This window comes from Microplitis demolitor, chromosome 10 (genome assembly GCF_026212275.2).
Source record: "Microplitis demolitor isolate Queensland-Clemson2020A chromosome 10, iyMicDemo2.1a, whole genome shotgun sequence".
Lineage (NCBI taxonomy): Eukaryota > Metazoa > Arthropoda > Insecta > Hymenoptera > Braconidae > Microplitis > Microplitis demolitor.
In genome coordinates, this window is record NC_068554.1 from 3,026,737 (window position 1) to 3,052,185 (window position 25,449).

At 30.1% G+C, this 25,449-nt stretch overlaps 3 protein-coding genes across 8 annotated transcripts in view; 2 read left to right on the top strand and 1 right to left on the bottom strand.

The window, feature by feature from the left end:
- LOC103570073 (neurobeachin) overlaps nucleotides 1-25,449 on the bottom strand; it is a 154,160-nt gene that overhangs the window by 16,513 nt on the left and 112,198 nt on the right. For all 6 annotated transcript variants that reach the window (XM_053742551.1, XM_053742550.1, XM_053742549.1 and 3 more), the window contains 3 exons: nucleotides 24,856-25,031; nucleotides 24,510-24,784; nucleotides 24,309-24,445 (listed from right to left, as the gene is read on the bottom strand). In XM_053742551.1, the coding sequence (XP_053598526.1) occupies nucleotides 24,309-24,445; nucleotides 24,510-24,784; nucleotides 24,856-25,031 (588 nt within the window). The remainder of the gene's footprint in view (nucleotides 1-24,308; nucleotides 24,446-24,509; nucleotides 24,785-24,855; nucleotides 25,032-25,449) is intronic.
- Nucleotides 2,560-3,678, top strand: LOC106693586 (protein mab-21-like). The gene has a single exon (XM_014441922.2). It carries the CDS (start codon nucleotides 2,560-2,562, stop codon nucleotides 3,676-3,678), a length of 1,119 nt encoding a protein of 372 aa, XP_014297408.1.
- Nucleotides 4,378-5,961, top strand: LOC103569973 (protein mab-21). The gene has a single exon (XM_008547551.3). It carries the CDS (start codon nucleotides 4,658-4,660, stop codon nucleotides 5,753-5,755), a length of 1,098 nt encoding a protein of 365 aa, XP_008545773.1. The 5' UTR covers nucleotides 4,378-4,657; the 3' UTR covers nucleotides 5,756-5,961.

Sequence of the window (25,449 nt, forward strand, 5' to 3'; positions counted from 1 at the left end):
TTCACATCAGTCCAGAAAATTAAAAAAAAAATTAATTTTTTTTTTACTCCAATTTAAAAAATTTTTTATTATTTGTGATTTAGAGGTAAACGTCAATCATTTACTTTTTCCAAACGTCTTATAGGCATAAAAGAAAATAAGGTTGTCTTTTATTAACAAACAAGCAAGTTTGTAAGGTTAAACTTATTCTCCTGAAGCTAACGTGCATGTTTGCCGTTTTACTTTTTAAACATCACATGTTTAAGGATCCACCGAAACGTGTAACGTGTATAACTAAACCGTAGCGTAAGTACGAGCTCCAGCTCGACAGTCGCCGGCTGCCTGGGACCCCGAAGGATTATATGAGGATTATTGGGAATGATGTTCATTCGAGCCGATCTACAAGGCCGTCGTCTCCGACCGTCTTTATGCTTTACTTGTAAATTTTATATTTTCTCTACTTCCACTCCTACTCTTTCTCTTATAGTTCAAAAAAATCTAAACGATCAGAAAATAATAATAAACTTTTACCATAAGTCCTCATATATTTATGTTAAAAAAACTTTTTCACCAAATTTTAATTCACCTCTTAAATTTAATTTTTCAAGCTCAAGTTTGATGAGAATTTTTTTTTGTTGTAAAAATTTTTGAAAAAAGAGGGAAAATAAGAAACTAAATTTTTTTTGGAGCCGCCCTTATATATATTGAAGCCCAATTTAGTTCAAAAGGTCGCTCAAGAATTTAAAAATTTTCAAAATATGAATTCGAGCAAATTTTTTTTTTTTTGCTATGGCAAGAAATTTCTGAGCGACCTTTGAAATTTAAATTTTCAAGCCTAAGCTCGATGAGAATTTTTTTTTGTTGTAAAAATTTTTAAAAAAAGAGGGAAAATAAGAAACTAAATTTTTTTTGGAGCCACCTTTATATATATTGAAGCCCAATTTAGTTCAAAAGGTCGCTCAAGAATTAAAAAATTTTCAAAATATGAATTCGAGCAAATTTTTTTTTTTTTGCTATGGCAAGAAATTTCTGAGCGACCTTTGAAATTTAAATTTGTAAGTCTAAGCTCGATGAGAATTTTTTTTTGTTGTAAAAATTTAAAAAAAAAGAGGGAAAATAAGAAACTAAATTTTTTTTGGAGCCACCTTTATATATATTGAAGCCCAATTTAGTTCAAAAGGTCGCTCAAGAATTAAAAAATTTTCAAAATATGAATTCGAGCAAATTTTTTTTTTTTTGCTATGGCAAGAAATTTCTGAGCGACCTTTGAAATTTAAATTTGTAAGTCTAAGCTCGATGAGAATTTTTTTTTGTTGTAAAAATTTAAAAAAAAAGAGGGAAAATAAGAAACTAAATTTTTTTTGGAGCCACCTTTATATATATTGAAGCCCAATTTAGTTCAAGAGGTCGCTCAAGAATTAAAAAATTTTCAAAATATGAAATCGAGCAAATATTTTTTTTTTTTTTTTGCTATGGCAAGAAATTTCTGAGCGACCTTTGAAATTTAAATTTGTAAGTCTAAGCTCGATGAGAATTTTTTTTTTGTTGTAAAAATTTTTGAAAAAAGAGGGAAAATAAGAAACTAAATTTTTTTTGGAGCCGCCCTTATATATATTGAAGCCCAATTTAGTTCAAGAGGTCACTCAAGAATTTAAAAATTTTCAAAATATGAAATTGAGCAAATATTTTTTTTTTTTTTTTGCTATGGCAAGAAATTTCTGAGCGACCTTTGAAATTTAAATTTTCAAGCCTAAGCTCGATGAGAATTTTTTTTTTGTTGGAAAAATTTTTAAAAAAAGAGGGAAAATAAGAAACTAATTTTTTTTTTTTTGAGCCACCCTTATATATTGAGGCCAAATTGAAAGTAATTAATGTCAAGTGGCAAGTGTACAAATAATTCATATATAAACGAATCAAAACCCCGGCGAATGATGAAAGATGTATTTAGGGTCTACTGAAACTCGTACTCCTACTACTTTTCGGGTAGTTTTACTAGCATCAGTAGTCAGAGCATTTGACCCCTCGGAAACAACAAAACCCAGACTCCTCTTCGTGCACCATACCCATGAATCAACTCACATTAGGACATTAGTAAGCCCACGGTCACTAATCTATGTCTCACTTTCTTATAAATTAAATTCAAACCTTATTTGATTATTTTCTAATCTCAACTTCCTTCGCTAAAAAACGTCATTCAAAAATTTGAATCACAATGAAATTATTAAACAAATAAATGTTCAGCTTCTCAGTTGATAAATAAATAAATACCACAAGTGATATAAATAATATATATACTCTACACAAAGGCGTGGCATTAAAATCGCGCAGACGCTAGATGATTCAACAATATATATATCGCGGGGCGTGACTTAATATATAAAATAAATATACTACTGGTATTTTATACCGTACTAAAGCTTTGTAACATAGAGCTTTTAGAGCTTTTATCATCGACTAACTATCGAAATTTTAAGTTAGTGGTAAAAAATAATAAATTTTTTTTTTTTTCCAGTGGTAAATTTTTGTTCCTTCATCCTGCTAGTGTCTAATTAATTTTATAATTATCTTCATGAAGACAAAATGTTGCTACCGTCATATTTCAATGGACATACGGACGTACTGGTCTATCAAATAAATAAATATTATGTTGAACGAGTACAAAATCGCGTGTTAGAAGTGCAATCCTCAATACAGGACGTATGTAAAATAGTACAAAATATATTAAAAGAAGTCGAGTTACAGGAGCCGCGATTTGTGTCATCACTGACTGAGTGCAATGGTAAATATGAGGGGTTAGAAGTGGTAACACCGTGTGAATTTGAGGTGGTCCTCTATTTAAATCAAATGGGTGTATTTAATTTTGTGGATGACGGCACCCTACCAGGTTGTGCTGTACTCAAGCTGAGCGACGGTCGCAAACGTTCAATGTCACTGTGGGTTGAATTTATAACTGCATCAGGTTATTTATCAGCCAGGAAAATACGATCGCGTTTTCAGAGTCTAGTGTCACAGGCTTGCGATAAATGTAAGTATGGAGAGACTGTTAAAGTAATCAGTGATACCACGGATGTTAAACTGAAAATACGCGAGCGTTTTGTCGTCCAAATAACCCCGGCGTTTAAGTGCACGGGAGTTTGGCCGCGATCGGCTTCTCAGTGGCCATCGACGTCTGCCCAAAATAACGCAACTGGACTCTGGCCTTACAACAACTTGATTGCTGATGTAAAGACAGAGGGTTTCGATTTGCTGTCAAAAGACAGCATAATTTTTCAACAGAGCAAACAGTCTGCTCTAGAAGGCGATGCGTGGATTTTGTCTTTCACGAAAGCTGAGCTAAGACTACTGAAAGGCGGGTACAGACACAGATGTCTCAGTATTTTGAAGACTTTGAGAGACAGACATCTAGACTTGCCAGGTAATCCGGTCACGGGTTACCATATCAAGACTTTGCTGCTCTATGAATGCGAAAAACATCCGCTGGAGACCGAGTGGGATGAAAATTGTGTTGGGGACAGAATTGTTGGGATTTTGGTGCAATTAATATCATGCTTACAGTGTCGCAAGTGCCCCCATTACTTTTTGCCAAGTCTTAATTTATTCAAGGGAAAATCGGCCAGTGCGCTTGAAGGTGCGTCTAAACAAGTTTGGAGAGTTGTCAGAGAATTGGTCACCAATTCTCGTGCACTTGAGACTTTATAAATAATAATTATTTATTTTATGTATGGAAAAAAAAATTTTTCACTGACTTTGTTATAAAAATGTAAATAAATAATTTATTTAATGTATTAATTTATTTAAAATAATTAATTACCGATATATATGTCACTGATAATGGTTAATAAATTAAAATAATTATAGATAAAATATATATAATTTATAAAATATATAAAATTAAATCATCAATATATTTTATTAGTTTTTCTTCAGTAAACTGGTACTATAGATAAATTTATTGATAACAACTAAGTATTTACAAAATATTAAGTCTTTAGAGTTAAAATATTTAACCATATCTTCAGGAATTTAATTTTTTATCCACTTAAATTGATTATTTCTACTTTATTACTTTCTCAATTATCGAAAAAATTATTTTATTTACGAGAAAAATAAAAAAAATAATTTATGAAAATTTCGATATGATACTTTTTATCATATATATGTATATATATAAGTCGCGATCGATTTCGCGGTGCGCGGATGGGCGGCGCGTAAAACCCCCGTCTCGGCGGGCATTGGCTGTGAATGCGCGGAAACGGGCGTGGCCTAAAACCGCGGGGTAGGTTCTAAGGACAAGAATCAGGGCTGCCTCACCTGGCATGGGTCTTAACCGTAGGAACGAAAGAGTGGGCGAGTGTGGAGGTGGATCATCGCTTAGTCTTGAATCAGCTTCTGCACAGAGATATACTCTTGCGCTCCTTTTTCTCATATTCCTCCTTTTATTCTTCCTTACTCATCACTCGAGTCTCTCCGTACCGACTACTCCCTTTTCAAACTCAAATTTACTATTTATTTAAATTACCAAACAACAGTCATCAACTATTTATCACTATAATTAAAAATGTGTTGTGTTTCAATTAATTATTAAAGTGATTAATTATTTTAAAAATGTGTAATAAGTGAATAAAATAATTAAATAATAAAATAATTAAAAAACCACAAGGGTAATTAAATTTAAAAAATGTTAGTACCAGCAGATATGCTGGCGTCACATTCAAAAATGGTCTATCAGATAAACAAATATTTTGGTGAGCGTGTGATGACACGTAAGACACAAGTCGCTAAAACAATTCAGGAAGTATGTCGTGTTGTACAGGATGTATTAAAAGAAGTTGAGGTACAGGAGCCAAGATTTATATCATCTTTGACGGATTACAATGGAAGATTTGATGGTCTTGATGTAATATCACCGACAGAATTTGAAATCGTAATTTATTTAAACCAAATGGGTGTACTAAATTTTGTGGATGATGGTACACTGCCTGGTTGCGCTGTTCTCAAGCTAAGCGACGGTCGGAAACGATCAATGTCACTGTGGGTTGAATTTATAACCGCGTCTGGTTATCTATCTGCCAGGAAAATACGATCCCGTTTTCAAACATTGGTAGCACAAGCTTGTGATAAATGCGCGTATCGTGATTCTGTTAAAATGATTGCTGATACTACGGAAGTTAAGTTGAGAATAAGAGAACGTTATGTTGTACAAATAACACCGGCATTCAAATGCGCGGGTCTTTGGCCGAGATCCGCGAGCCACTGGCCGATTCCTCAGATTCCCTGGCCGCATCCTAATATTGTGGCGGAAGTTAAGGCAGAGGGATTCGATATGCTGTCGAAGGAGTGCATCGGACTACAGGGAAAACAGTCGGCGATGGAAGGAGACGCATGGGCTCTGTCTTTTATTGATGCTGAGAACAGATTACTCCAGGGCGCGAGTCGCAGACGCTGTCTGAGTATTCTCAAGACTTTGAGGGACAGGCATTTAGATTTGCCGGGTAATCCGGTCACTAGTTATCATATGAAAACTTTGCTGTTGTATGAGTGTGAAAAACATCCCCACGAAGCAGAGTGGGATGAAAGTTGTCTAGGTGACCGGATCAATGGAATATTTTTACAATTGATATCCTGCTTGCAATGCCGCAGGTGTCCGCATTATTTTCTACCGAATTTGGATTTATTTAAAGGAAAATCACCAAGTGGACTAGAAAACGCGGCCAAACAAGTCTGGAGACTCACGAGGGAATTATTGACGAACACACGAGCGTTAGAAAAACTCTAGTGATTTTAAATTTATTTTTTTTTGTTTATTTAAATTATTTATTATTGTTTTATCATTAGATTGTTTTTTAAATTTTGTGATGTGAAAAATAAAATAAGTGCCATAAAAAAAAATAATAATTTATTTAATTTTTTCTAAACGGCATTTAATGTTTATTATTATGTTAATTAATAATTCTTTAATTACTTAATTATATTGAATGTGATTTAAAACTTGAAAGCATTTTTATAAGAAATGTTATTCAAGTTTATGAATAAATAATTATTTTAATATTTTAAATTATTTATAGTGTTGCTAAAGACTTTGCTGAGCTATTTAATAAAAAATATATAAAATATATATTAATTGCATTTGTAAATTGTATGTAATAACTTTTTTTTCACTGCCGCTTTGTAAATACACGAAAAAAAATATTTATTTAAATGATTATTATTATTAATATTGTATAACGGTATATATATTTATGAATATATATATAGAAAAATATATAGTGATATTTATAACGAATTTTCAATTTTTAAAATTCCTTCCCGTGTTAAAAAAAATTTAATTATTCTATTGTGATTTAGTTAAATAATTATTTATATCTAAATATATATGTCACATAAATATATAACGAGTACTCGAGTGTAAAAAACCGGTTGGTAATCTTAGATAAATATTATCTGCTCTCAATATTCACCTATGCCGTATAAAAACATATACTTTGTTATATATTTATTGTTTTTTTATGCGCAATGAAAATGTTTAGATTAAAAAAAAATATATATTGTTTTACTTTTGAAATTGTTTGACGACAATAACCGTCTGCATTAAGTTCCCGCTTAATTATTTAAAATTATTATTCATTTTTGAATTTTAATTGCGATCTATCGCCACCTGCTCATATATTTTTTTTATTTGCTCGAATAAAAGTGAACAATTAAATATTAATTAATTTTTGTAATTATAACTCAGTTAATATTAATTAAGATGCTAACAAATAAAAAAAATTTCCATGATGGTTTTTAAATTTAAAAAAACGCGCGATATCTCGGGAGGAGATCGAGTTTTGGTTTTTCGCAGAATTTATAAAACACCTTTACATATCTTTTTAAAAAACACTTTTAATGTATACATATATATGTATATATATAGTTTTGCAAGTGCTTGGGCCTTAAAAAGATACGAAAGTGGGCCGTGAGTATCCCTAGATATGTAAATTATGGGACCAGTTTATTTTTTATTATTTTATTTTTAAAAAAACACACGTTTATAGTCTTTATAAAAGGATACATCCATATATCGGAGCCGGTCTCTCTTTATGGATACATTGGAAGTTCGTTTACGATATTAACCGGCTCTTAGAATGAAAATTTAAAAAATACGAATTTAAAACCGCCTAAATTATTATTAAATTAATTTATTAAACAAACAGAATAAAAATAATATTTATTATTTAATTAATTAAATATATTAAAAGTAAATAAATATTATTTACTTGTCTTGCTGGTTAAATTTATTTGGATATTAAATAAAATATAAGAATTTAAGTACGAGGTGTGTATCGCCCTCGCGTTGTCTCTTAATTTTATTGCCCGTTCGGAGACAACTCCGTTCTTAGGTACCAGGTACCAAGACACTGAGTGCTCGGTGCTCGGATGCTAAATAAAATAAATTAAAAAAATAAAAAAGAGTTTTAAACAGAGAAGAAGGCGATACGAGGTAAAAAAATAAGACGTCGACGTTAAATTTTATAAAAAAAAATTTAATGAATGAACGTTGCAACGCGCATACAAGCGTGCTCGCTGTAACGCGATACTGCACGTGATTTTTTATGTTTTTTATACTTGTTTTTACTCTTTTATTTTATTTTTACTGTGTCTTTGTCTTGTCGCGTGGGTTTAGTTTGAATTTTTTGTTCGGTGAAAATAATTCATTTTATTAAGGGGGACACTAGTGTGAAATTTTGAAAAATCAATATTTTTTTGCAGTTCGATAGTCTATATCTTCAAAAATAACATACTACTTCTAGTGCATAATCGAATAGTTTTTTTTGAGTTACAGCCGTCTAAAGAGCAGCCGCGTATCGGTTCTCGAAAATACATTTTTTAAAATTGCATCTATGACTCGAAGACAAATCATCCGATCGATTTGATTCGAATTGCAGTTTCTTTTATATATGTTTCTACGTACCATGAACCTCCAGTTTTCCGATCGAATCAAAAATGTAATTTTTCCAGGCCAAAAATCATCAAATCGCGCGAAATTTGAAATTATTTTTAAAAATCCCGCCATTTTGTTAAATTTAAATTTTTTTCTTAGCCCGAGGGTCGCCGTACGGGAAATACCTTCTAGTTTAATAAACTTTTTGGTTTTTTTGATTTCCGGCACTATGAGGTCGCTATCACTGCAGCAGTGGGGGGACTTTTTTTGAGCGTTGGGAGATTGTGAATAACTCGCTGAATTTTGAATTTTTTCGTCAAAAAATTTTATCTTGCATTGATTATATATCCACAAATATATCCTTAAAACATAAAAACATTCCATGCAGTAGTTTTCTTTAAAAAAATTACCAAAAATGATAAAAAAAATTTTTTTTACTAATTGAGATTAATCTACGATTTTAAATAAAATATAAGGTACACTCTGTTAGTTTATATATAATAAATGCGATACTTATCATCCGTTATCCTCCGTACCATTACCGCTTTATGAGCGAAACCACTTAGGGTTTTGTAGCCGCGACATTTTAATAATATCAATACTTAATTCAAGCCATTGACACATTGAATATTCATACGGACAAGTATATTTAATTTTTAATTTTTAATTATTATTAACTCAATTTAATTATCGTAAAAAAAATAATTGACTTTTTATTTTTAAGTCAATGGGGAACTTGTCACTGGTCTGTTTAATGTTCGATTTAATTTTTTTTTTTTTTTCAAGTGTCTCAGTCTCGGTCTGTCAGTTTTTTTAAATGTACGGAGTATGAGTTGAGTATATGTGTATATATATATAAATATATATATATGTTTATATTTATAATGATAATAGTAAGAGGCAGTAAAGAAGCCGGTGTTTTGTCAAAAAGAAAGCCGATGACGCCTCTTCGCACTGAGAAATAGTATCATTCATATGTGGCACCCGTGCGCGCTGTCGATCCGCCCCGAAAATATAAATGCCCGGACAAACGTGTCGAAATCCAGCCCACTCAATTAGCTCGCTCGACGTGGCTACATTATGAGAGTAACTCCTCATTATAGAAATTTTAAAAAATCTTTCTGTCTTCATCCTCTCCCTCCGCTCATTAATTTATTATTTTTACAACAGACTCAACAAAATGAATAATCACCTCTACTATTTCATCACTTCATTTTTTAAAAAAACTAAAACTTTAACTCTACTGCAATTAAATAATTTAATATAATTATCAATTTCGTTATTTATATATTTTTTATCAAGAAAATTGAAAATAATGATCTGCGTGTAAGAGATAAAAATGTCGAGGGGAGAAAAATATTTCAGGGAAAAAAAATAATCATTATTCATCTTGACATGGATGCTATGAAAAATTGTTTCAAGTAAAATATAATTTGTTAAATAATTTGACAAAATTTAAAAAAAAAAATTCAAGTAGAGAAAAAATAATTCGTTTGATTGAACATGAAATTTTACGAACACGACTTTTGCCGCGTGTCACCGAATAATCCCGAGATTGTCTACTTATATACATATGTATGTGTATAAAATATAAGAGGACAAAATAGGACGAGGGTGAATCGAAATTTGATTGGTTTTAGGCGGGGGTGATGCCGTGTGCATCCACCCCCGTCACATTATCCAGAGATTTATGTTACGTTTCGACGCTCTCTACTCTCCGCTCATTCACATCAGTATATTCTTTCGGCTATGTGCATATACACTAGGGTGATCACTTCTCAAGTACTACCAGCGGAAAAAAAAAACATAACATAAAATACCAGTCATGCAGACATTTTCTCTTTCGCTCCAGGATTAACATCAGTCAAGAAAATTGACTCCATAAAAATACAGTATTTTGTTTTATTTTTAAAGATGAATATAAATGTATCCGTTGCTTTAAAATTATTAGATATTTAATTTTTCTCATCCGCTTTTTTTGATCCGTTTTTTTTTTTTTTTTACAAAATTAAAAGTTCCGATTCCCCGGTGGCCAAATGGAAGTAACTTTAAAAAAAGTCATATGTTTATAACGGAGCTTCAAAGACAACCGCTCGTGTCGCGAGATAGATATAAAAAAAAGTCCATTATCATACTTCTGTTTCTTGTTTTCTGTCTTTTTATGACGGCTAAATATTAAGTGTCCCGTATTAAAAACCTCAAATAACTTATTACACATTCGTGTGCACTGTATTCTTGATCTTGACTTCTATATAAATATGTGTATGTATTTATATGTATGTATATATAGTCTGCAGTATGCTAAGGAAAGATCCACACGCAATTCTCTAATGTAATGCCGTCGCCTGTTAAAGCCCAAGACTTTACGAGACCTCCGGCCGACGCCAAGACCACCGGACGTATGAGCTCGAGGGTGAAATTAATATGCACGACAGATATCCGTATAAGCTTTTAAAAACAAACTATTAAATTTCAGACTATTCATTTTAAAATGTTTCATTGTACGTTAATTAGTTAATTAATTACTAGGATTTTATTTATTTCTCTATCAAGTGATAATTTATTAATGAGTAAAGATTAGAATTTTTTTTTTAAATGTAAACAGAAGAGATATAAATTTTCGTATGATTAAAATGCGCGCGTAAACCGTGAACGAGGTAAAATATTCTTTCCTCGTTTGTAAATTGTGGACGTGCATTGCTAATATTTTAAGTCGTTAAAGTGTTTGTGGAAATAAATATTGGAAATTTTTAAATTAAGTATTTGTATATGGGAAAAAAACGAGGATATCTGAGTAAATTTAAAAAAGTTGCGGAATGAACGCGAACTGGATGATTTTTCATTTATTTAATTTCCTTGGAGTGAATTTCACTCTGAAGGATGTTTCGGAAAATATTAATTGCAAAAAAAATTAGTAATATAGTGAGCTTAGGTCTTTGAAATTTCGACATTTATATTGAGTATGGAAATAATTACGAGCTCCCTGAACATATATTCACGCGAAATTATTTTTAAAAATTATAAGCAACTGATAATAAAACTTTTACAAATATAATTACACTGAGTTACAAACTGTCATATGACTTACATCAACCATACCATGAGATAACATTTCATATTGTACCGAAATATAAAATATTCCCATAAAAACTATGTCACTATAGCTATTCAATAATTTAATATCTTCACTATGTATTATATATATGAAATTATAATTTAGTGAGTTACTAAAACATTTTATAAATTAAAAGCATAATATTTTAAGTTTAATTATTAATATCTCAATGAATGATTTATTTAAATAATTATGTTTATAATTAACAGCTGTTTCTATTAAATATTAATTTATTTAAGTATTAAAACTCCGGACCGGGTGAATGCGGATTTAAATAAAATCCGCGTCACTCCGAAATCACTCCGCCCATGAAAAAATCCCTATTCACTCCGTATGCAGAGTGATTTTTTTTTAAACTCCGGAACTCTGACGGAGTGAACTCGGATTTAAATAAAATCCGTATTCACTCCTAATTTTTTACAGTGTAGAATATAGCCGAGTAATTTGAATAATAAAAATTACATTTTTTCTGGTAAACTAAATTTTTAGAATTTTTTCTGAGGACCAGCAGAGTATTGTTTTATTATTTCATGACTACTTGAGTATATTAAATATTGGGATATTTTGGCAGTGACAATTAATCCGGATGAGTGAAAAAAAATAAAAATGAGTAATTCTATATGTTCATAAGGAATAAGAGAGTAGATGAAGGTGAGCCGGGGTAAGCACGATCGAGATATCATATTTCGAGTTATTCAAATCCCAACAATGCCATTAAAGGATTTCTACGGGTAATCCGGCAGTTGTTGCTGAAGATATACATGCAGTATGTAATGTGCAACGGGGTTTTTCTCTCATGTCGTGCATGGATGTATGATGTACAATAATAAAGAAACACCCGATAGTTTATGGTCGAGCACAATAGTTTACGGGTGTATACAAACCGTCGGACAATCTCCGAGTCTAGGGACAAACAACCAGTCTATTATATACTTCTATAGAGGATAAAAAATACTTGCTGTATCTTGTACCTTTTTGTTCTTCATCTAGATTTATTTGATTATTTTCCATTTATTTTTTTTAACTCCTTTTTTTTCTTTGTATCTTTAAATTCGATTTTCGATCCTATTTCTTTTTTTTTTTTAAATTTTCCTTTAGAAATTTTTGAGAAATTTTTTTCAAAGACCAACTCAAATTTAAAAAAAAATTTGTAATAAAATTTTCATGACTGCAAATAAAAATTTTTACTCAAACATAATTTTTCTAACCAAAATTGAGATTTGAAAATCAACAGTAGTAATTTTTATTTTCTATTTGTAAAATTTAAAAAGATCCGTTTTGGAAATTGAACCCTGATAATTTTTTAAATTTAAAATTTATTTTATAAATGATAATAAATCTATAATAAAAAAAAAAAAAAAAAAAGTAATTACTTAATATAAAAACCTGTAAGATGAAATACGAATAAAGTCATCTCTAGGATCCACGTGACTGCTCGTCCGTGAACAATCACATTACACCCGATGAGCATTCTAGCCATCGGCTTTACGTTCATTCCATCTTACTGTCCCTTCCATTCTACATACTCGTGTCTCTTAAATCCTTATATATACACACAACACATCCCCCTATTATACTCCAAGTGTCCGAGTCACAACCCCACGGCCTCAACAACTTTATCTGCAAACATCTTTATCATTACGACAAACTCTATTTTAATTTTGTAATTAATTTAAATCATTCTCTATAAAAATTAACAACTCATAATTTTTTCTCCAACTAATTTAACTGTGCACTGTAAAAAATTTACTCCATATACAGAGTGATGTTTTTTTTTTAACAGAACTCCGATTGACGGAGTAAATTTGGGTTTAAATAAAATCCGTCATTCCGAGTTCATTAAAAATTTCAATAAAATCACTCTCGTGTTGAGCATTACTCCATATATACTTGAATATATAAATGGATATAGATATAAATACATATCACCCTAAACTCGAAAGTTGAGGGTGGCAGGTGGCGCTAATTTTACGGACCGACGACTGTGACGGATGTAACGAGAAGTTTCAGAGCCTTCGTCTATTCAAGGCCATAGTAAACTCATTCGCTCTCGTCACACGTGGTCGCTTCAACGAGCATGATGTCATGGCTTGTTTTATGGGAACTAAGGGTCCTTTTCCTCTCCCTTTAAATATATATATATATATATATATATATATATATACATATATATTTTCTTACTTATCTAAAAATTACTTAAACATTTCGAAAAACCCTAAACACAAGACCCGATTGTAAGAAAATAAAAAACTGAATTATTAATAATTAAAAAAAAAAAAAAAATAAAAGTAAAATGTGTGAACAGAGTCATGATATAATGAATCACATAATCAACGGACGTATCTTGAAGAAGTCGACGACAACACCTGCGTGTTACCCTCGTCATGTGGCTAATATATTGATCTACTGTTTAAATAAAATATTTAATTCAATGTCTTCTGCTATACTATGCATGTACGTACGTCGTTATGAATATTTTAAGACCGCTTTCAACAAGATACCAATAACTTTATATATATTTCATTATATGTTTATTTATCGATTACCCATTTAAACGAGAACATCAATGGAGGATATTACCTTTGTGGTTTAATGTATATATTTAGTTGTGTGATACACGTGGCTCGTTAGTACTAATGAGTAATGAATCGATGATTACAGAAGGCGGTTTTGGGGCGTGGCGATCTCTTGATCTTACCGACAGATTTTATTATTTTTTTTTATTACACTTTTTTCTCGTATTTATTTTCATTTATTATTATGATGTTTGTTTAGTTTTTTAGAGAACACGCGCGCATTTTTGCAACGTCAAGCTAAATGTCATGCAACGACAGTTTTTTTTTTTTAATTGGGGAAAAAAAAATTTTTTGATTTAAAATAAAAAATTAAGCGTCAAGATTCCGTAGATGGTGTTATGTTGTGAAAGAAATGTAGTTTTTATAGCTCAATACTTTTTTTTATTGTATATTTATATTTATAAAAGCCGCTCTTTGATTAGATCGTTAAACTTGCTAATGTGTCCATTAAAAATTTTTTTAGTTTTGTAATTTCTAACGAACTTGTTTTTGTAATCAAAAATTTTATTTTAATTACGATTTACTAAATAAATTTATTCATTTTTTTTTATAAATTTTGATAATTATTTTACTTTTTATTGTTCTTCGCGATCAATTAATTGATATTCAAATTTATCTACTTTTTTTAGAAAAATCGTAAATTCAAATTTTTCGGGGTTTTCGACATGATCTGAAGTTAGCAGACAATTAACAATTTTTGAATTTTTTTTTTTTAGCAAATAAGTTAGAAAAAAAAAAAGTAAAAATATACACATGTAGCAAATTAAAAAAACTACAAGTGCATTTTTTTAAAATAATTTTTTTTTTATAAATTATAATTTTTTAAAAAATCCAAAAATTAGACGTCAGTTAATTTCAGTGCCATTTTTGATGATACTGAAGTTAGCTGACATCTAATAAGTTTTTGATTTTTAAAAAACGATAAATTTATAAAAAAAAATATATTTAAAAAAATTGCACCTGTAGTTTTTTAAATTTTCTACATGTGCATATTTTTATTTATTTTTTTTTCAGCCAAGAAATCTTTTTTTTTGTGTAAAAAAAATAATTTCCACAACTTAGCAGCCAAAAAGTTTCTTTTAAAAATTTAATCATAAAAACAATAAAAAAATTGCTACCATAGTTAAGATTCCCCATCGCAAAAGCTCGTGAGCTAGTGTTATAAAATAATAAATTAATTTAAAAATGTAAAAAAAAGTACGCTGAAGAGTCTGATGTCCCGCAGCCCAGTGTCAACATTTGACTTTACGAGGGAGTGAAAGAATGGTAGAATGTCCATACTATATCCGAGCCTGCTGTATGATATACATAAGGCCAAAAAGGATGTAAGAAAATAAAAAAAAAAAATAAATAAAATACACAATGGCCACCCGTCGTGGTGAGACCAGCCCCTTCGACTCCTGGATGAGTTAATGTTATCCCGTTTCATTCTTGTTACGTTGTATTTCTATTAAATAGACGTCAATCAAATGTATATAAGCCCAAAAGATTTATTTGTTAATGCTACCAACGGATTTCTAATGATCTCGTGTTGAAATATTTTTTTTTCTCTTATTTTTTCAATATATATACATATATTTTTATTAAAATATACTTTGCAAAGATAAAAATAAATATATCAAAGCCTGTCTTTTGGAAGTGATCGTATTATTTGCGCGACATAATCCAACTAAAAGATACCGACATTAATTTTTTTTATGTATATATATTTTTTTAATTTTTTTTTATTTTGGTTTCACTGTTTCCTGTGGGACATAATACGCGTGAATAAGATAGGCGAACAGATAAGGAGCAGAGCTAAAGGTGATTTTGTTTAAGAGGTAGTTGTATTTATATTTATAAATATATATATGTATATGTATATATTTATGCTGGAGTCTGGTATGGTGTATTTGTATATATGTATACATGTAGAGAAGAAAGCAAGTTAAGGATGTCAAGTTATAGCTATAAGGGAACCATGAGAGAGTCTGATCGTGACGACGATGATCGCGAGGTCGGGGTCCTCGTTATTTCGAAGCCAACGGCCCCCAAAAGTCTCAGGTATCAAATGAAGTGAACGAAATATTCAAGATGAATAATCAATTTTTCGTCTCTTAATTGTTTTCAAATGTTAATATGATAATAAATATATATTAATATATTGTTATTCAGTTTTTTTTTTTTAAATGTACTATTACTTAGTGATATTTCATGTCATTGAATTTTATTTATTTCAGTATTGGAATGTAAAAAAATTTTATTTTATTTTTTTTTTTTTTTTTTATAAAATGAATTAATTGAATTTGTATGAACGGCGATTCAAAAGGAATAAATATTTATGCAATTGGATAAAAAATTTTGACGAGTTTTTATGCATGCTTGGTTCGGCGAGGTGTCATGATGGCGCATCCGGAGGTCTGTTAATCGGTTTAAAAAAAAAGGTGACGCTGGCGCCAAGACATTTATCAAATTCGTGATAAGTTGATATAAATGTTTAGTTTTTTTTTTTTTTAATGAATGAATGCATAAAAAATAAAAAGTTCTATTCATTAAATTGGAGCAACAAATGTATTATTTATTAAAAACGTTATCTCGGTTGTTTTAATCTTCCATGCATTGTCTCGCGGTCTACGCGCTGCTCAGTTAATCTTTTGTTGTTCTGTATTTTTATTTTCGATATTGTTTTTTTTTATATTTTTTAGTTTTGTTTACTCAGTGTCAGTGTAGATGTATGAGTATTAATATATACATACATACATATATTTATATATTTATATATCGCACACCGCGGCAACCCACAGACTTCTCATCGAGATAGGACATCGCGATCTCCCGGGCCTCAAAGATACAATCAGACACCCAAGAACCTAGAGGGTATGAACAAAGACTACGACGACGTAATGTCATATGTCCTTGTGGAACTGATGATTATTTTACAACTGAAAATTTTTTTTATCGATAAAAATAAAATAAAACGCCCCACGTGTGTTTTAAAAAATCAAAAGAAGAAAGAAAAAAATTTTTTAAATTTAATTATGTAGTATTTTATACGTGGCTTTCATATATTATATGGACATTTATGATTGGATTGGATTGTAAAAATTCCTCGTTTGATGATACAAAGAATGGTGACCATGACTTATGATTATGTCACAAGACAAAATGACATTTTTAGTAAACCATTAAAAAAAATTTCTAAGTGTCTATAAATAATAATAATAATTTTTTAATTGCTCGTATATTTGTTTGATTAATTTTTTTATTGTTAAATTTTTAGTGGGGTTTTAAATCTGAGAAGACTACAAAGTCTTAGTTGATATGAGAATTAAATAAGTATACGAGCGTTGTTATATTCACACGTGACTTGTATCATAACGCTACGATCAGACGTCATGCTGTGACTGGACAACACACGACTTACAGATAGCAATGTAAGATCATATTTACGTGAACACGGCTCTTGGATATGTTTAGTTCTGCACGTGACAAAGGTAAATACGAGTACTCTGTTAAACATATTCAATTTACGCCTCGTTATTTTTTCTGTTATTTCAATTCAAAGTTTGCGGATCGAATTCCGTTCGCGGTATTTTTAAAATTCAAATTTTTCCCGCCAATTTTTTTTTTTTGCGGGAAATTTATTTATGTCGAATGGGTGGAAATTTTCACCGGAGTGTTGGTAAAAAAAAAAATTACTGACCGAAAACTCCAAGTCTGCGGATCGAATCCCGCTCGAGGTATTTTTGAAATTCAAATTTTTCCCGCCAATTTTTTGTTGTGATTTAAAAAAAAATTGATGAGTAATTACAGACAGTAATGTAATAGTCTATTAAAATAAACGCAGTTTGATGTACATGCGGCGGAAATAAATCAGATCCCTGTTACACATGATCATTTTTCTGTAAGTTGAATTCCAAGTCCGCGGATCGAATCCCGGTCGCGGTATTTTTAAAATTTCTATTTTTGTTATTAATTTTTTTTGTAAAAAAAATTAATTTCCGTGGAAAGCTTGAGGATTTTCACGGGATTGGTTTAAAAAAAAATATTTAATAGAAAATTAGTGAAAAATTATTTTACAGATACCTAAGAAAATCAATGAATAGTACGAAATAATAGGCGCCAGTACAATAGTACCTGAATAAGAAGATATAGGTGCAGCGTTAAACAGTGTAACCTAAACCTTGGTCGGGTATTATGGTCGCGGCGGACGTCTGAGGCCGCGGGGGGCGCCGGCGCCGGCGCGTAAACGTAAACTTCTCTGCGTTATGGCAATCCCGTACTTCTCTAAACCAATACTACTAAACTTTTATCATCATCTCTATACTATACACCTCGATACACATACTTTCTCCCGCTACTCGTTTCGCCAATAATCTTAAGATATTTTCCTTCTCACTTGCTCCCATGCAAACCGTTGGTTGCCCAGGCCACGGACCAGGGACCACGAACCACGATCCGCTGGTATACATGCTAAGGCAACCCTTCTCAAAACGCTCCCATGGCTTTGTTTTAAGGCATCTCAAGTACCATGGCGTGATAAATGGTCGTACGATTCGATAGTGTGGGACTTTAACTTGGCAACTAAACCTAAGAAACTAAATATACATATAAAAAAAAAAATATTCATAATCAGTACTAACGATCAAACTTTTTATCTTTATCTATGATCAAATAAAATTTACTTTACTTATAAATAAAATAATAAATTTATTATTTTTTCGATCTTTAATATCAGCGATGATCAACTACAGCCATATGTATTTATACATTTATATCATACGCAGAAAATTACGCATTGATCATCATAGTTTATGGCATAAAATACCACATACCTCGTACTATACACGATTAAAATTATTACGCGACCATAAATCACATATGAATACTTTTTGTTTTTTTACGCCATAAGTTTTCATTAATTTACCCAGGCCTTTTATGCGAATAAATATTTTTTATTAAACAAATAAATAAATATATGAATAATTATATGAGATTGTTGAAAATATATATGTTTTTTTTATATTTAAATATATTTATAAATATGAGTGTACTTTACTGTAAGATATATAATTGAATGTTTTGTATAATTAACCTAAGTCATAATTCAAAGTACGCTGCGTCTCCAGCCGCGGGCGGACCTCCCTCTATTCACGTATGTCTTTATTTTATTTTTTTTTCGTGTACCCAAGCTCGTTATAAGCAATCATCCGGGATAGAGGGGGAAAAAATTTTTTGAAAAAATCCAGATTTTTCTGCTCGAACAGTCTCGGCGCGCTTTTTAAATGTGTGAATTTTTGCAAGTGGCTCGTTATAAGCAAAGATTTAAATTGCGTTAAAAAAACCAGTAATCAGTAATAAATTCTGCACAAATCAAAGTTAATGACGAACTATTTATATTGAGGCGAAATTCTATTCAATTTAAAAAAAATTTGATTTGAATAAAATATGAACGATGTTTATAACAAGGGGTTCATATGAAATTAAAGCGACTCAAGAATGAGGAGTTTTGAAGTAACGAAAAGCGCGAAGGAAATTGCTTACAACAAGCTCGGACAGTATATTTATATTACGGGAGGGGTGGGGGGATTTTTTAAAAAAAAGTTTGTTTTTTAAAGATACCAAAATTACTTGCAAATATAACCGAGCATTATTTTGAATTTTTTATTTTAAACTTTTTCAAAAAATCGAAAGTGAAACGAAAAATGTTAATGATTTTTTTTTTTATAATAAAAACTATAAAAATATTTTTTTTCTTTATATAAATTACTTGTAAGAAAATTTTTTCTTTCACATTTTTTAGGTTACCCATTTTACCCGCAAAAAACGAAATTTGTTTTTTGACAGCTGAAAATTTTTTCTGTTCACTTTGAATTTCATTAACAAAAAAAATATTTAACGTTTTTGATTCTCCGAATACTGAGTAGCCCGTTTTGCCCCCTCCCCCTCTCCCTTCATATATATGTATAATATAAAGCAAGCTGATTCGTCTTTTTAAATCTATTTTTAATCTTAATAATTATTTGTTAAGTATTCCGTTTATGGTTTAAAATTATCAATATTGTATAAAAATAAAATAAGAATATAAAAATCCCATTAAATTTTATTTTTATCTTTAGAATAGGTTATTAATGTCAGAGTATACTTTTAGCGTATCATTTAGATGATTACGTCGACAGTGTAACTGTGATAATAATAAATGTTTACTGTATATGTGTATATTTTCGCATAAATATTGTCAATGTTAACAGTAAAACGGTAGAACATTTAAATAAGTTAATTTTTATTTTAAATATATTATTTATCTTTAAATTAATTGCATTGATTAATTAATAAAACTTTTTTTTTTTTTGATAATAAAGTGAAATTATTTTTGTGAGAAAATTGAAATATTTCAAAATAATTTTAAAACTGTGTGTTTTAAAAAATGATTATTTATAAAGTGGGCATTTATTAGGTAGATTTTTAAATTTTAGAGGGCACGATTAAGGCCAACAACCTGTCAAAAGATCATACCCTTGTCAAAATAATCGTTAAATTGTAGGATTCATAGGATACGTTTTTATACTTTGTTTGTTTTTTAAGACATTGATAATATATTTTACCTAAATATTTACATTATCTTAAATTTTGTTTTTAAACTTCTTTCTAATTATTTTAATAAAATTTTTATTTTTTTTTCTTGGAAAAGTTTAATGGGTCAATAGTTTGAAAAATATTTTTTTAAATTTGCTAGCAGAGGAAAATTGAAATTTTTCATTTATGAAATTCAACGTATATCTTATGTAGTATATAAGATAAACTCATTGAAACTGTAGTTGTGACAACGGAAATTTAATTTTCTACAATTTTTGTTTTTTTAAAAAATTCTCCAAATCAAACCGTTCAAAATATATTTGCGATTAATTGTCCGATACCGCGAAAACTAAAATTCAAATTTTCAAAAATTTCCATCATGCATATTTTCTTAAGTTTACCAGAAAATTCTATTGAAGAGGTGGTCACTGGAAAGGAAATTCAATTTCCAACATTTTTTGTCTCTTTAAAAAATTCTCTAAACCGAACCGTTCAGAAGATATTTGCGGTTAATTGTCCAATACCGCGAAAACTAAAATTCAAGTTTTCAAAAATTTCCAACATGCATATTTTCTTAAGTTTACCAGAAAATTCTATTGAAAAGGTTGTTGCTGGAAAGAAAATTCAATTTCCAACATTTTTTGTTTCTTTGAAAAATTCTCTAAATTGAAACGTTCAAGAGATATTTGCAATTAATCGTCCGATACCGCGAAAAATTCAAATTTTCAAAATTTCTGAAAACTAAAATTCGATTTTTAGAAAAATTTACTTAGTAAATTTTCAAAAAATCTCATTACACCGCAAATAACCTCAACAATTTACGTTTGCACAATATTTCTAAAGCCAACGGTACAAAAACTATTTCCAACTGAATGTCAAATAAAAAAAATACAAAATAATTTTGATTACTAATCAATTCACTTATTTTTTCGCGTTAAATTAAAATTTCCATATCAACAGTCTAAACAATTTAAAACAACTTATTATTTATCTACAACGATAAATTTAATAATTCATTAATTTCATTATTAAAAATAATAATAAAATTTACAAAAGCTTTCGCTTATTTTTTTCCTTTTCTCAAAAATAAAATAGCAAATTAAAATAAAAAAATTAATTTTTAGTATGAATATATAAAATAAAAAAATAAACAACCAGGACCACTATATCCAGTATCCACATCATAGAGGCATCCACTCGTTAATTCTTCGACCTCACAGGTAGATTACACTTTACCCAGCGATAAAACCTCATACTGATCGTGATTTTGTACAAAATAACCAGGTGCATGAACGCGATGTATAACAAACGATCAACGTATCATTAATTATACGTTTAACTTTTCAATATAACCATCTTTCATATCCATACTAATAATTTATCTCATACTTAGCTAATTAATAAAAAACAAATTCAAAATTACAGCGAATAAATAAACATCCACATATACAAATATACAGCATACATAAAATTTGAATAATTACTCCTCTTATTTCATTTATTTATTTACTTTTTATTTTATTTTATTTGAGCAGGTGGTTCACGTGTTTAAACGTACGTTAAAAGATAATTGCCACGAACTGTTAAGAAATCGAAAATCAATGTGGTGAAGAGTGACGTGAAAATGATCCATTTAATCAGTATGTTCACCAACTTAAATGATTAAAGGTCTTATATGTCTTGAATTATATTAAACGAGCAACAGGAACCGGGCAACAGCAACCGAGAGAGAAAAAAACAGAGGGAGAGACAGGGAGAGACAGTGGATACCTTTTGCAAGCGATAAATATCGATGCTAAAAAAGGACCAAGATAAATAAATAATAATAAAAAACGGATACGGGCGCTACTCACAACGTCAACGATAATAATAGGGTCGTTGAGCTGTTTGCTTAGCGAGCGTAGATTAGTGAATGAATCTACAGGTGGCCGCTATTCATCATTTTATTTTGTGTTATTTTATTGTTTTTATTAATTAATAATAATTATCAATTCCTCTAATAAATAAATAAATAAATAAATAAATAAATGAATGAATAGTAGGAGAATTTTTAGATAGTATAGATATGATAAGATTGATTAGACCACCAGTAAATTTTAGGGCTTAATAGCTGTAATTACACGGCTGAGTTTAAAAGTTTAACCCGCCTGTTTCACTTTTGCTGGATTGGATGAGTAATATTTTTTTAAAACCCGTTGGGCAGTTTGTAGCGGTGGTTGTTTACTTTTTTGGGCCATTATGCTTTAAATAAAATATTAAACCAACAATATTGATTGATGTTGAAATGATCCCCTGAGCAGTGCTACTTATTTTTGTATACATTTATTTATATTGGCTACTTTATTTAAATTGGGAAAAATGTGATGATTAAATTTAATATTTATATTTAGTTAAGTGTAAATAAATATAAATAAAAGGATGTTATTTATCGTCGAGTATAAGTCAAGACGAGATCTTGAGGTAGATATTAAGATGAGGGTAAGTGTGTGTGTGTGTAAGAATAATGGCTACGAAATATGGCTGAATTTTCAATGGGTATATTTAAAACGAGTCGTCCACCGCCACCAAGTCGGTAGTAATTATTGCTGCATTATTATAACGTCACCGGTAATACATCAAGTCTTTTTATATATTTTTTTAAAACTCGTCATACATATGCATTGCTCAGTTCCCTGTCTGCCTACTTGCTGCTTAACTGCTGCTATGTGTTGTATATAATATGCAGTGTGTATTTTTCAAACCATATATTAATTTGTAAAGTATATATATTTTTTTTAGAAGATAAATAATTTTTTTTTTTTTTTGGAGAATAAAAATTCGCGGTTTTGAAATTATGTATTTTTTTTTTTTAATTAATAGATTTTAAATCTATTGAAGATTTGGTGGCTATCTTTTTAAATATAAGAGATAAATATATGAAATATGAGGTCATTTTAAAGGAAATTTAATTCCCTACATTTTTTATCCTTGTGGAAAATTTCATAAAGTTGATGGTTCTAAAAATATACTAAATAAAATAATTTTAATTAAGATTTTAAATCTATTGAAGATTTGGCGGCTGATATCTATTCAAATATAAGAGACAAATATATGAAATACGGAGTCATTTTAAAGGAAATTTGATTTCCTACAATTTTGGTCATGATATAAAATCCTCTACAATTAATGGTTTAGAAGATATTTGCAATTTAATATTTTGAACCAAGAAAATTTAATTCCCTTCAATTTTTGTTGGGGAAATTTTTAAAATTTACGGATTGAAAATAAAAAATGAACTAATTTTAATAATTTATCAATTAGTTTAAAAAATTTTATTACTGACCCGGCTAAAGCATGGAATTAAATAATAAATATAAAGGGTGGATCATTATTTGTTTTTACATATTAATGCCTTTTACCGGCAATCAATAATTTACAATCCATAATTGTGTGGTATATATTTATAGATATATACATACATGCATATATATGTTTATAGAAGTGTGTATAGTGTAGAGGAGGCTCGTGTAAACGATAAATCATGATAAATACGTTTGCCACGGCCATTATACAAGAAAATGTTAAGGTGTGGGAGCAAGAGGATGAATAAAAAAAAAAAATTATGATGATCAGTGAGGGAGTTGTGGACCAACGTGGACCGGGAACCACAAGATGCATTCTCTCCCCGGGGCCACTATTCAGTATCCGCCTGCGTGCGCATTACGATCGCTTAAGTCTCGACTCGGCTATCGAGTGATCCATCGCCGAAGATTCTTCGAAATAACCGGCGCCGTAATCTCTTTTATCTCTTTCCATCCCTCCCACCCTCCCTCTCTCTCTCTCTCTCTTTCTATTCGTTATCTTTTTTATTATTATTTTCAACGGAGTTTATTACTACTAACGAGCAACTTTAATCGCGTATTAAACAGAGAGTGAGAGATCGATCCAATTGAAAATTTTCTAACCGGTATTTTAATTTAACATTATAATATGTATATATACATATTTTTATTATTTTATTTGTCCAGGTGAGATGCAAATAAAAATTTTAAAGACGTGGGAGGTAAAATATTAACAGCTTGGACTCAGTTGGAGATTAAATAATTACCGATTCCTAATTATAATAATTAATAATACAAAAAACAAAAATATATATATATATATATATATATATATGACTTACCTCACTGTCGATTTTTTTGAATTCAATATCCTCCTCGTCCACCTCAAAATACAGCTCCGTTGACGTTATTGAAATAATACCCGGCGCCACGATACCGGGAGCTATTATTTTTCCTTTTGTACTAATGTTTATTGGCCCTGTAATTAAATTCATAAATTTATTTATGTATATATATAAATTTATATTAAATAATTAATTTACCTGTCAAATCACTGTCAAGATCCCTATCGTCAGACAGCAATTCACTGTCATCCATAAGATCCGCGGACTGTAGCTGCTGCTGATGTGCACGCGAAGCTGCGAGATGAGCGTGAAATTCTTCGCGTGCTTGGAGAATCGCGTCTTCTGGTGCGCCGTGTTCCAAAGCGGCTTTCAATGTTGCTTCGGGATGACTCGAACCCAGAGGGTTGTGTACAAAACGTTTACGTCGCCTTGCATCGTCCTCCCAGGCATCCAGTTTCCAATACTCTGTTAGTCTGCATCAATAAATAAATAAATAAATAATTATATATTTTTTTTTACACTGATAATTTAAGCTGTCACTTACTTAGCAGCCATTGGATCCATGTAACCCCATGCGCCGTGTTTGTTTGATAGTATATTACGTATTTTTTCTAATAGACGGCTTGCAATGACATTGTCACGCCTTCGTGCTGCGGTTATCAAGTGATCGCACATTCTTTCTTCTTCTCTACGATCTAAAAGTGTCTGGGCACATTGTGACTGAAAAATAATAGTAATAATAAATAATTTATTAATTTATTAATCAATGGGGAAGTCTACGATTTCTGTGGTGCAGCTAATTGACCGCGAATTATTGCAGAACGAGAAATAAGACTTTTTTTCAAATAGCTGTAACTTTTTCAAAAATCAACTAATCCAGACGTACTATTTTTCAAAATTTTTGACTCTGAATTTAATTTCCGATAAAAAATTAAAAAAAAATTAAAGTTATTGAAATTTTTTAATTTTTTTTTTAAATCGCATTTTGCTCAAATTCGATTTTTGTCGAAATTTAAGCGAGATATCGAAACATTTTATTCTTTAAAAGTCTTCGCAGTATTTTGGCGGTAAGGAAACCGTGTTATCCCCAATCAATTGATTAATTACACAAAAAAAAATAGGAATTCTGGGAACAAGA